Here is a 14,069-nt window from a genome sequence, read left to right as displayed (position 1 = left end):
AGAACTCTATTCCCCTCTACTGTCCAAATCCGTAGACTAGCCATGGCTTCTAGCCATATCAATGGACTCCAACCCCTGTCTAGATCCCTGTAGTGAGATTGGCTCCAAAACCACTGTCTAGAAGCTGGCCCAAGCTCTCCTATATAGCCACAGATAGAACTGGTCACTGGAAGCCACCATGATTCTATCAGGAGGCAACCATCAGGGATTCAACCAGCCTTCACTGAAGCACATGAAGAAAACTCCAGTGAAGGGTTTTTTCTTTCAAGTGATATCAGACCTCTTTGACTTTTCTACAAAGCCCCAGAGCTCTAAGCGTCAACTGTCCTGTGGGTGGTAAATCTCCGGGACCCAAATGACCTCACTCTCTAGTGAATTCTAATCAGATGTCCCAGACCACCTTCTCAACAGCTTCTCATTAGAGCAATGGAACAAAGAAGGTATAAGCGAAACTCGGACACTCTTGACACCAGTGGAAACCTCGACCTCCACTGGCCATGAACGTGAGGGCAGGCCATCTAGGCATGCCTTGCACTTGTCATCCTTGGCCACAGGCCCGGTGTCCGCGCTTCTGGGAGCTCTCCTCTCACATACCATAACCACACATTTTTCTCCACTGTCTTCAGATTCTTCTTAACCTTTTTACTTAATACAAGCACTGCCACCAAACGTTACATAATTAAATATTCCTCTATAGCATCTTGGTGCCTACGTGGTATCCCCATCACAGGCTTGGACCTTTATTTAATCAATATCCTGGTGTCGTACTCTGTGACAAATTAATCACCTTCCTTTTCTCATTTTCCACAATGACTTCTATTTATAGATGCTTAGTATATATGAGGCAGGTGCTGTTCTAGTCACTAACTAGACTACAAAGATAAAGTACCTCTCGGGAAGTTTGGTTAGAAGACCCTGACACATAAGACCCTGCTCGTCCTGCTGGTCCAGCTGGGCAAAGGGCAGAGGAATTTTGGACTTAGCACGTGTTGGAATAAGAAGGTGCTGGAAGAAATGTGAGGTGAGCCTGGAAAGACAAGGAGGGACCCGGGCCTGAGAACAATGAAGCAGCAGATGAAAAATGATACAATTTGCTTTTTTTTTTTTTTTTTTTAAGAGGACAAAGCAGGCTCCCTGCTGAGCAGAGAACCCGATTTGGGGCTCAATCCCAGGACCCTGGGATCATGACCTGAGCCAAAGGCAGAGGCTTTAACCCACTGAGCCACCCAGGTGCCCCTATTTAAATTTAAAATTTAAAAATTTACATTTTTAAAAAGTTCTCTGGCCGACACTTATTATTTTTTTTGAAGATTTTATTTGAAAGCAAGCAAGCAAGCTTGCAAGAGCACGAGTGGGGGGCGGGGCAGAGGGAGACGTAGACTCTCTGCTAAGCAGGGAGTCCAACATGGGGCTCAATCCCAGGACCCTGAAATCATGACCTGAGCCAAAGGCAGACATTTAACCAACTGAGCCACCTAGACACCCCCACTCCTGCTGACTTCTTTTAAATCTTCAGGTCTCTGTAAGGGTTCACCTGATGACTCTCAACTGATGAGTGGATGGGCCTATCAGCCAAGATATTACCAGTCCTCTTTGGCCACACCCCCACCAGGTCAGTCTCAACATAAGGGCACAACCCAATATGACACACTTCTCACTTTTAAATCACTAAGGAACATATAGAATTTTACCGAAAGCTCTTCAGGGATGAAGGAGGGGTTTACATTACACACAGCTGCAAAAACATAGTATCTTTGAATATCCACCCTCCCTGCGAAAGTCCCTCTACATACATTAGTGGCCCAAATACCATTATGAAGACTCCGGCTTTCTCCTCACCACCCCCTTCCCTCAGCCCCACCCTTGTGCTTTCCCTCAGCATCTCTTGATCCTTTTTTTGTATTAGTAATACATCTAATCTGGTCATCTTGTAATTCAATCTTTGCTGCTATTTTGGATGTTTGTTGAGGTGGGGAAGGAGGGAACAGGAAAGTACAAGGAAGGGAGGACAAAGACCTGCAGGGAAAAATAGTAATGGCTTTTGGTTTGCTCTGAACAATTAATGTTTGGGTTGCCATTTATCTTTAAAATTATAAGCATGTTATATCTTTCAATTTTACAATTTCTGATACTTTTCTCAAATAAAATATTTTAAAGCAAAAAAAAACTCCCTCTCCCTCATAAAAGAACAAGTTATTCTTGGTATCTTAAAGAGACCCAAGCGAGACTACACTTAAAATTTATAAGCATGAGCTTGAGTGCCTTTGTCCACTGCTCCTCTGAGTTCAAGTGGGTCTTGATTGAATAGAACTCACCGCTGCTTCCAGAGTCTTCCATTAGGCCACTCTCCACATGAATCCTGTAGGGCAGGCAAAGACCCCACTTGGCTTTCTCAGCCTCTTCTTTGAACTGCTGCATGCAGTCCAAAAAAGCCATCATTGCCTGGTCAAATTTGACTTGTGAGCAAGTTCTCTGTCCTGCGATACAGAACAATGGCAGCTGAACAGGGTCATCTGTTAAAGACTTCAGATAGGACCGGTTTCCACAGGGGATGAGTCGATACCTCTGAAACTCCAACCCAATCTTATTGGACAGGGCAAGGAGCAGCAAGGCTGTCTGGCCCCAGGCCATGTTAATCTCCTTCCAGCTCACAGGGGTGGTGGAGAGACAGCCCAATCTGAAGCTGTTGATGACGCCCACAGGACCATCATGCCTGATCTCAAAGGTGGCACTGAAGACACTGGTCTTCTTCAGCCGGCCCCACTGGATCTGGGCGTGTCTCAGCTGGTTCTTCATGCTCTCCAGCTCGTCCTGCAGTTCCAGTTGCTGCCATTGCAAGTAACTGTAGTCCCTCCAGTACTGCTCGTCCTGCTGGTCCAGCATCTTGGTCTCTGCCCGGGCTGCCTCAAGATCTTCTGCTATTCTTTCTTGGTTCTTCTCCACCTCCTTTAGCTCCTGGACGAGCTTCGCCTCCTCCAACTCCAGGCCCTCCAGCTCCTCCTGCAGGGTCTTTGTCTCCTCCTCACATATCCTCCCCATCCAATATTTGTAGCTCTGGTTCTCGGATTCTACAATAACGAGTTGGGTGTCTATGTGCTCTAAAAGTTTGTCAGTACAGTCCTCACAAAGCGGGTGGTCCATATCTTTTTCACCAGTGAGGATGTCAAAAATGTCCCTAATAGTCTTCTGGATGTTAGTGAGTGTTCTTGCAGAGTCAAACTTTCCAAGCAAGATGAACTTGTTAGAACTGTCCCTTGACATCTTGCCATCACCAGGGTGGGTAGAACAGGAGGCACCATCCTGCAGCTTTTCACTGTCTGTCTCTGCCTTGGTGGGAGGGCCATGCTCTAGGGTTTCTCCTGGCTCCTGCTGAGCTGAGGTGAATGTGGAAGCTGCAGATTCTTCGGTGGTCTCAGGATCCAAGGTCCCCATGAACTGATCCAACTTCATGGGCTGCCTGCAGCCCTGGCAGATGAAGCGGATGGAAGACATGGTGGAAGCCTTGGCTCTTACTCTGATTGCAAGTTTCCTCTTGCTGCCACCTATCCATTTATACCTTTTTAAGCTTCTTTAAAGTAGTGATTCTTTTAAAATGCATATTTCATCTTGTCACTCTTCTACTTAAAACCTTACATTGGTACCCTCCTTAGATACCTCTAGGCCTCCTTTAGCTCCTTTTAGACTTTTAGACAAGTGATTCTTTCTAAAAGGAAAATCTGATCATCTCACTTTGTCCTTTACCACTCCCAAGGCATATCTTAAGAGCAATCTTTATAACCAAGCTCTGATCTTGGCACTTCCCTCCTTAAAATGGTTTTATGTTCTTATCTTACCTTAAAATAAAGTCCCATCATCTTAACCTGACACTAAGGCCTCTTCTCATTTTCCCAACTACTTCTGTCCCAATTTCTTGCCACCTTCACTCATGGGCTTCTCCATGATCCCTGGAGTGATGGTTGAAAAGGATCTACCATGCAAAGTATGCCTTTCCTCATCCAAATACTCCTCCCCAAAGCGTTGGGGAATATCAGAATAAGTTGAAACTGCTTTCAATGTCATGGTCAATTCTGAGTCCTGATTCATCCTTGGGAGTAGAATAGCAACTATATTCACTGCTAAAGACTAAACCTCATCTTAATTACCCACCCTCTAAAACCAAACAAATCCAAGCCACACCTGGCTTTGAGTTTGAACCAGCCCAGACAGATCATGCCCCAAACAAGCTAAAGAACACAGAGGTGACAGGGAGTAGAGATTCCTTCAGACTCTGGTTTATTTAACAACAGAATGATGTCTCCAGGATAATCCAGGATCCCTCTGTGAAGCCTTCCTTTTGTGGAGGAATGAATGGAACTGGAGTATTGCTTATAGTTGGGAAGGAAATCCCTTATTTCTGGAGATCTTTTTTCCAATTCTTACCTCCTCATTCCAGGGTCTCCTTTGGGAAGACTGGAATAGGCCCAAGAGTGAGGAGTCTGTGGGTTGGAAGGATTGGCAGCAAGGATTTTATGCACTACCATACTGCCAGCACTTAGACGAATTACCTTGTCCCCTTTCCCTTTCCAACCTTTGCTCCTTGGGCTTTGTCACAAACCTCCAGGAAAGATTTGTCTATACCTACTGTCTCCAATTCCTCTTCTTCTGTTCTCTCTTAAACCCACTGTGATTCAACTTTATCTCAGTACTCTACAGGAAGTCATATCAAAGTCACAAATGTTATCTACGTTGTTAAATTTAATCTTGGTGGAATAGGAAGAAAGGTCTTCAGCCAAAAATAAGCATGGGGAAGAGATGTGTGTGAATGAATCACCCAGACCAGCAGGAGATTGAATGGAGGAAGGAAGTGGCATGATTGCTCTTCACTTTTAATGATCCACATGGGACTTGCTGTCATGAGTAGATATACATTTTTGTCTAGCCACTCACGGCATGGGTTTGTCAAGTAAGCGAGACTAAACGAAGGAGGTAGGAGAGAAGGTGCCAGCAGGGAAGTGTTTAGGAAGGCTGACTGCAATATATCCTGGGAAGAAAGAAGAGGGATGGAGGGAGACATAAGGAAAAGGTGGGAGAGTTGATGTACTTCTGTTCTGGGAGGTTGAAGGAGTGTCAAGAGTCAGGATATCAGGAGACCAGATGAGTGAATATAGGAGATAGTCAGAGGGTGTGCATGAAATGGACACAACAGAGGACTTGCTCCCTGCAGTCTATAATCATTTTTCATCTCTCCTTCCTGAAACAAGGGACCTTTGTTTGGCTCCTCCAGGCCTATGTCACAATACCTGAAGTCAGAGGGTCTTAAGGGTTCTAATCTTGTTTACTTAACAAGTTACTTAACCCTTTTGATACTCAGATTCTTCATTTGAAAATGAATGAAACAGAAACTATCATAAGAGGATTGCTTTGATGATTAAACAAGATGATGTTTAGAACCTCAAATGACATTAGTTACCTCTCACTCAAGTCACCTGTATGGCCAGTACCTGGCTTTCTCTTCCTTGTGCACCTTGAACTTCTCAAAAGAGAAGTTCACTACTTCTCACTGTTTCCAAATCCCCACCAAACCTCTTTCAACCTTTGCAATCTGGCATTTGTCTCTATAAGTAATAGGATAAAATGGTTCTTGCTAACGTCAACAATGAATTCTTATATAGCACATCCCAAAGCATTTTTTCTGCCCTCTTCCAAATTGGTGTTCATTCTTTAACATTGGAGGTGATTAGCATCCTTTCCTCATCAAAAGAGGAAAGCAAAGTCATTATTTGGATTCCAGAGAATTGCTGCTTCTGATTCTCCTAGATCTCTGATCTTCCTTTTCTGCCTTGTTGACTCATCCTGCCAAGAGATTCTGAATCTTAAAAAATAAAAATCTGTCTTTGATATAGACAACTAAACTTTTCTGAAGCTTGCAAAGTGTGAATAAAAGCCTCCTTTAAAAATTCAAGGCTTTGTATACCCATGTTCATAGAAGTATCATTCATCATAGTTAAAAGGTAGAAGCAACATACATGCCCATCGATGAGTAAATGAATAAACAAAATGTGGTATATACATACAATAGAGTATTATTGAGCCTTAAAACGGAAAGAAATTCTTACCCCTGCAACAATATGGATGAACCTTGAGGACATTATGCTAAATGAAATAAGCCAATCACAAAAGGACAAATATTGCATGATTCCACTTAAATGAAGTACCTAGAGTAGTCAGATACAATTCATAGAGAAAGAAAGTAGGATGGTGTTTGCCAGGGGTGGGGGAAAGAGGGGTTCTTTCTATAAACTGTGATACTGTGATTTACATAAAAAAAATATGCATTGGGTCTTCTCTGTAGGAGCACAGAGCTCCTAAACCCTTGGCATTTCCTAAGCAATGAGAGTGTGACCAAGGTGTCTTTTGTCATGTTAATGAAGTGACTATCAGAAAGCACCTAAAGATGGGAGCTGATTTTCAGGAGAACCAACCATGTGATTGGAGGGTAGGAACTTTTAGCTCTACCCCCACCCCCACAGCCTCCAGGAGGAGAGTGTGAGGCTGGAGATTAAATCAGTTACCAATGGCCAGTGATTTAATCAGGTGTGCTTATATAATGAAATCTCCATGAAAACCCAAAGAGGAGTGGGCTGAGAGAAGTTCTGGGTGGGTGAACATGTGGCAGTTTGGGGAACACAGTGAGCCTGGAGGGGGCATGGAAGGTCCACAAGCTTCCCACATATCTTGTTTTATGTATCTCTTTCATCTGACTATTCCTAAATTATATCCTTTTATAATAAATTGGTAATCTGGTAAGTGAATGTTTCCCTGAGTTCTGTGAGCTACTACAGCAAATTAATCAAACTGAGGAGGGGTCAAGGGAATCATTTGGTTATGAGCCCAGGTAACAACCTGGATTTGCAGCATTTGGCATCTGAAGTGGGGAATGGGTCTTATAAGGCTAAGCCCAGAGCTCAGTCTGTGATCTGATGCCATATAGTGTCAGTATTGAATTATAAGACATTCAGTTGGTATCAGAATTGTGTGGTGTGATGAAAAAGCCCACACCTTGGAAGTGGGACCAGAGTGCTGGTTGGTGTCAGAATATTTGGGTGTGAGTGTTTAATGGGTACAGAGTTTTAGTTTGGGAAGATTAAAAGTTCTGGAGATGGATGGTGGTAATGGTTGCACATGTGGGAGGGAAAAACTATTCTACCCTTCAAGGTTCTTCTAGCAGGCCCAAGAATTAAATTGACATAAGACAGATTAACTGGAGAAGATAACATTTAATTTCCAAAGTTTGGGGAATCCACAAAAATATAAAATTCCAAAGACAGGCAAAGTAAACCATAAATGGTGCCCTGAACTAAGAAGGGGATTGGGGTCTGGGATTTCCAAGAGAAGAAAAGCAATGTACGGGGAATGAAAAGGTGTAAGTGTTTGGTAAACCCGTGTTTTCTGGGCTATTCAGAAACAATGGGACACAGAGGAATTTTAACAAATAGACTGCTAAAAATTTTCCTCTCAGTCTACTACCCCTAATTCATATTATACTGTAGTTATCTATGGCGATAACTCCTGTCCTGGAGCAGGTCTTCCAACTAAATTCTTTTAGACATTTAGGGAGAAGGTCAAAGTTTCTTCCTGAGTCTTATGATCCTTGGTGGTTTTTAGCTCAAGATAATCTGCATGCCCAAGGGACACTTCCAGGGTGATTTATTCTGAACTCCCTCACACAGTCTTGTGAATGTACTTAATGCCACTGCACACTTAAAAATTGTAAACATGGTATTTTATCACCATTAAAATAAATAAAATAATGGGGTGGCTCAGTGGGTTAAGCCGCTGCCTTCTGCTCAGGTCATGATCCCAGGTCCTGGGTTCAAACCCCACATCGGGCTTTCTGCTCAGCAGGGAGCCTGCTTCCTCCTCTCTCTCTGCCTGCCTCTCTGCCTACTTGTGATTTCTTTCTGTCAAATAAATAAAAAAAATCTTTAAAAAAAAAAATAAATAAAATAAAATAAAATAAAGGACGTGTCTAAAGCGGCTCTCTTTCTGCAGGGCCCCTGAGGTGATAAGATCACTCTTAGAAACTTTCCTAGAGATTTAACATGACCTAGGGCTCTCAGATGGGCCCAAAGTGTAAGACCCATCATTAACTAGAAAAAACATAGCCTTGGCTCAAAAATGCTAAGCAATGATGCCTATGTTTGCTATGATTAAAGTAAAAAAAAAATTCTGTTATGTGTATCTTACCACAGTTTAAAAACCGCAAGGTTGCACTGACTTCTAGGACTCAGGATGTCCCCTATTTCTTTGTAAATCTCCACAGACTCAGACTATGGCCTCACAAGGCCAGTATGGGGATGCGAGGTTTCTGAGGAAGGACTCTTGTGGCTGCAGAGGGCCAGACACCTGTGGGCCCAGATGTGACTCACACAGGATGGGAAGGCAATGCTCACAGTTACAGAGGAGCCCAGATTTCTGGTTCACATAAGAAAAATTTTAAAGGAAGTTTAAGCTTTAATTCATTTTGCTTTGTTTCAGACTAGCCAATGTCCTCTTTGCTAGAGAAACTCCAGAGAAGTTCATCATGACAGGCTGGAATGAGAATATTTTTTTTTCAAGACTCAGACCGTCAAAAGAGCCAAGATTCTGGCTTTCTATCCCAGGTCAGATGCTGATTTAGGAAGTCATTTCGGCTTACAGGCTGCTTAAACTCTGTGAAATGGGTGCAATGCTAGCAATTAAACATTGCTCACAATAGCTGTTGAGGGCAAAGACATCTGCACCATGCTCCGTCAGTGCTCTGTACCATGTGTGGTGTCAAGTAAGTGTTCAGTAAACCATTGCTAGGTTCTGCATGCATTGCTAATGCATGGAAGTGCTCAGCCTGCGGGACTGGAGCTCCCACCTCCTGCTCCTCCCCACTAATGTCTAGCTAAAGCCATGCCAGAAAAATAAAATACAGATTTATGCAGAGCTAACTTATTCCTATAAAACAAATATTCTCTATTTGCAAAAAGATTCTCAGAATTCCTACAAATAGTTTGCTGGCTAAAGTGCATGATAGAACATTAACTCTTTATAATCAATATTAAAATGTTGGGAGTCAATGCCGGTTGAAGGGCAAAATCTTCCAAGTCAATCCACTCATGAGGATTGATACCTCTTTCGCCTGTGCCCTGACACATGCATCCAGTAGTCTCAGTGGATGGCACTTGGCATATCAACCCCACCACTGGACTACATGTCTCTCAAAAATATTGTTGAAATCCATCTTATATCTTTAACATCCATTCACCCATTTTGCTCCTTCTTTTCTTTTTTCTTTTTTTTATTCCCATGGAAGGACTTCTAGATACCATGACTCTGACTCAAATAATCCCATACATGAGACAGCTCATTCTACCAAAATATACTGGTAAAAAAATTTTTCAGAGAATTGCATGCTAATCATAATGATTTGATGATTGGACTAAAAATCTAGGAATATCAATTTATTGCATGTGGTGGGTTGCTATCCCTTGTCATAAGGAGTGCCTTTAGAAGCTCCTGATGATGGTGTATCATTCCCTCACGGAAGGACTGTGAGGATCACCCACTCCCAAGACCTTGGCTATATGAACATGGAAAACACCATCATCAATATTCGGGCTCAGGCCCTTGTTCTCATCATCCTCATAATCATTAGCAAGGAGAGGAAGGTCCACAGAAAGCAGTTGAAATCTTGATGCCATAAACCAGTCCCTTCAAGACTGTGAATGCTCACAAGCAGGACTTGATTTTATACCTGAGGCCAAACTAGTGGAAGCCAAACTGTTGCCCAGCCCTGGACAATGCTCACTGCTCTGGATGTCCTCATCCATGCCATGGGTCCCATAATATATTTGCCTCACTCTGAGGCTAAATTAACATAACTGCCCTCTTACAGCCTGTTCTGGGCATTCCGTGTCCTAAAGATTTCTTCCCTCTGTTCTGCTGCTGTGGGAAGAGCTCTGGCCCAGGATTCAGGAGGCTTGGTTTCTGATCATAATTTACTATAGACAGTTCTCTGCACTTCTCATTTTTCTTATTTGTAAAATAAGGGACTTGGAGCAAAGGATAGTCAAAGTCCTCACAATCTCTCTTCTTATAAATTTTCCATCTCTTTTTAGGCCAGGTTGCCAGCTAGTTCTTGTGCCCACCCCACTCCCTCCTAACACCCATAATAATACCACTGAGAAATAACTTGAGAACTAGAAATCATTAAAATGCATAAGCTTATACCAGAAGACAGCCACGTGATAAAACATATGACCATGGACTATGTTTCACCTATCTTGGTAGTTTGAGATGCTTTTTCAATGACAAATAAATTGGTGATTGATGTCATATTCTTGTCTACACACTCACAACAGGCCTAACAATCACAGCCTGGAATGGACTGGAATGATAGGAAACTGTGAGGATCCAGGGGCTGTTGGGATCATGGAGAAGGTGGAAAGTGGGGACCATCACCAGCTGTCAGGGCATGAGTTGAGTGGCACATGGAAGAGTGAGGCGAGGATCTGGAAAGGATGAGGAAGCTGAGGCTGGTGAGATGCTCTGGGCACTAAGACTGGGGAGAAGGCCAAGGTTGTTGGGGCCAATGTAATCACTGGACAGCTGGCTTGACATTCAAAGTTATGCTGACAACAGTGCTGGCTTATCATCTTCACCATTGGCTCACTGAATCCTACTGCAAGCATGGGGAAAGGGATGGAGGCTAACACCTTTTGAAGACCTAACATGTTCCTGGCTTCGTGTGGCAATTCTATTGTCAAGCAAATATTCATCAATCTCTCCCTCCATTTGGAGTGATTTTGGACCATGGACTGTGGGCTGAAGTGACAGTGTCTTAGTTCAACCCCAAGTATCTCCTAGCCCTCTTGTGCTCCTGTCTGCAACCATGAGAAAAGCTCTGCCTCTGTCCCCAAGAGAGAAGGCATCTGGAGTCCAGCCCAGCCAACCTGCAAAACTCCAAGTGAGAAATACATGCTTGGGTTGTAAACCACTAAAACTTGGGGTTTATTATCACAGCAAAAGCTGAGTAATTGAGACGTGTTAATCTTTCTCAAACAAACAACAGGATCTCAGGTGAGGATAAGAAGCCCTCAGGTCCTGGGCATTGGGCCCAGGCATAGCTGACAACAAATAAAAAACCATGCTTTCCATGAAAACATGGCAACTCTAGTCTTTTATGAGTAAAGCAACAGTTGACTGAAAATAGAAAAGTGGTCTGAGAGAAAATGCTAACTGACTATTCCTTCAGTAGCCCCAAGTACAAGAGCTTGAGATCCTCCCAGGAGTGAATGTCCTGATGGGAGTTCTGCATCAGTGAAGTAGCCTCAGATGCTGTAAGGATGCAAATGGCTGGCTGCTGAGAGCCCTTCCTCTCCCTTCTCCCTACCTGTGGACTTCACAGTATAGTTAGGAAGAGACATAGCATCCTAGAGAAAATACGATCCGACTGCTCTAGTGCCTTTCGGGGAGAGTGGAAATAACGTGACCCTGTCTGAGGGCTCCTACATTCTTCTGCCAGAAATTCCTGGCTCCTCTCCTCTTGTGAGTCACCCCTGCAGGTGTTCAACCCTCAGGATGAAAAATGATGCTCTGGGATAAAGAAGCATTGCGGGACTTACTAATCCCTTACCACTGGAAAGTAGGCAAGGAAAAAGCATGGAACACAGGATGGAAAGGCAGTTTGGAAATCAGCTGGGGAAGGATATCAGACCTTCACAGAGTCAGCCAGAAAAGTTATTTCCAGTATTATTTTTCAAAGATCCTGAGTAACTTTTTTGCTTTCCAAATGTACTGCATTCAGGGTCAGACTGGCCCAAAAGTCAGTTGAACATGGCCCTCTGGCCTGGGAAGAAACTCCTCTGACGGTGTTCAATCCCCACCTGCCTTATTGCTATGGTGTCTGGGAATTTACCCAGCCTGACCCCTCATCAGTGTGGGGAGACCATTCTCAGTATGCAGTGCTGGGGACTTCTTCTCTCTTGAACATGCCGAGCCCTCCCTCTGAGTCTGCCCCTTCATCTTCCCAGGTGGTTCTGCAAGGTAGTTCTGAATTCTGTCCCGATGTTTCTTTTAAAATGTTGCTTGGGGCACCTGGGTGGCTCAGTCAGTTAAGATTCTGACTCTCGACTTCTGCTCATGTCATGATCCTGATCAGGGTAGTTAGATCAAGCCCCATGTCTCAGACTCTGAGCTCAACCTGGAGTCTCCTTGAGATTTTCTCTCCCTGCCCTACCCCCTGCACGTGCCCTCTCTCTCTCCCAAGTAAATAAAAATAAATAAAATCTTTTTTTAAAAAGTTGCTTAATTTTAATCTCATAACTAATACATGAAGACTTACTAGTACAGAGAATTCAGGTCTTTCTGAGGAAATGAAAAACTGAGCAAGTCCTCCTTCCTTTCTTCTCTCCCTCTAGACCTTCTCCCTTCCCTGGGGAAACTTTGCAAGTTTTTGTTCTCTTTTTTCTAACTGAGATATTGTGATTTATAATAACTATATATTTGGTCTTTGACCCCCTTCCTGGCACAGACTTGCTAAAACCCTCTGAAACTTTTGGACATTGCCTAAGGATGCTAGCAGAACCAACCTATGCGATGAGAGGGTTAGAATTTTCAGTCCCTCCCCCAGGACCTCCAGGCTGGTGAGAAGAGCTGAAGGCCAGTGTTTTCTTCAATCATGTGTATAAATTGAGGCCTCCATAAAATCCTAAAAGGACAAGGTTGAAAAAGCTCCCAGATTGGTGAACACATGGAGATTCAGGGGGAGGGGTGTGCCCAGAGAGAACATGGAAACTCTATACCCCTTCCCTACATCTTGCTCTATGCAACTTATCCTTCTGGGTATTCCTGACTTTGATCCTTTTATTACAAACCAGTGATCTAGTAAGTAAAATGTTGCTTTGAATTCTGTGAGTCACTCTTGCAAACCAACCAGAGTGAACCCAGGGTAAGCCATTCTCCATTTGCCATCTTTACAGAGTTTTCCTGTGGAGAAATGGAGGAGTCATGGATGAGAAATGGTCTCTGTGAGTTTATAAACCTAATGCCCATGCTTCCTAGGAATGGTATCCCATTTATATAGTAGAACCAAACAGTGAATTTAAAGTGGTTGCAGTGGCTGCAGACTGGAAATGCTGGAATAATTCAGCAAATACAACTGCAACCCTCTGTAGTGGAAAGAGACAATTCTCCTGGGAACACCAACAACTGTTCCAGGGCTATGAGAAGTGAATCATCAAAGAAAAAGTTTATTTTGAATGACAATCAGCTAAAATGACACAGGATATAAAATGACCTCCAATGACTTTAAAAACTGGATGTATAAGGCAAATTATTCTAAAGGATGATTATAATATTTAAATTATAAAACATTCAAAAATATCTGTGAGAAACAGAAGATTATAAATTGGGTCACAGTAAATTTGGAAAAGTAACAAAAAAGAAACTTCTAAAAAAAAAAAGAAACTTCTACAAAGGAAAAAATTCAATAACTGAAATTAAAATTTGAAAGTTGCAGACTTAGGGTGCCTGGGTGGCTCAGTGGGTTAAGCCTCTGCCTTCGGCTCAGGTCATGATCTCAGGGTTCTGGGATCGATCCCTGCATTGGGCTCTCTGCTCAGCAGGGACGCTGCTTCCCCCTCTCTCTCTGCCTGCCTCTCTGCCTTCTTGTGATCTCTGTCTGTCAAACAAATAAATAACATCTTAAAAAAATAAAAAATAAAGTTGCAGACTTAGAAGATAGGTCGGAAATTAGTATCCCCAATGTCACACAAACAAAAAGATGGAAAAGATGGTAGCAAGTTTAAGACACACAAGTGATAGAATAAGATGGTCTAATACAACATTTAATCAAAGTCTCAATTAGAAGAGAGAATTAATGAAGAAATAATGGTAGTGAATTCTCCAGAACTGATGAAAGACTCCTGTCACATATTCAAGTTGAATAAATTTTTAAAAAGTCATATCTAGTACATCATAATAAAACTGCAGAAATTAGGAGGTAATGGGGATACCTTAAAAGAAAGAAAAAAGAGTATCTTCAAAGGAGTAGCAGTGAA

At 42.9% G+C, this 14,069-nt stretch overlaps 1 protein-coding gene across 1 annotated transcript; it reads right to left on the bottom strand.

The window, feature by feature from the left end:
• Positions 1-2,193: 2,193 nt before the first annotated feature.
• LOC111150658 (beclin 2) lies at positions 2,194-3,492 on the bottom strand. Its single transcript, XM_022508153.1, has one exon. The coding sequence runs from the start codon at positions 3,490-3,492 to the stop codon at positions 2,194-2,196; it is 1,299 nt and encodes a 432-aa protein (XP_022363861.1).
• Positions 3,493-14,069: the final 10,577 nt, after the last annotated feature.

This window comes from Enhydra lutris, unplaced genomic scaffold (genome assembly GCF_002288905.1).
Source record: "Enhydra lutris kenyoni isolate GAN:26980312 unplaced genomic scaffold, ASM228890v2 scaffoldscaffold24, whole genome shotgun sequence".
NCBI classification, from domain to species: Eukaryota; Metazoa; Chordata; class Mammalia; order Carnivora; family Mustelidae; genus Enhydra; species Enhydra lutris.
This window is presented reverse-complemented; position numbering and strand designations above follow the sequence as displayed.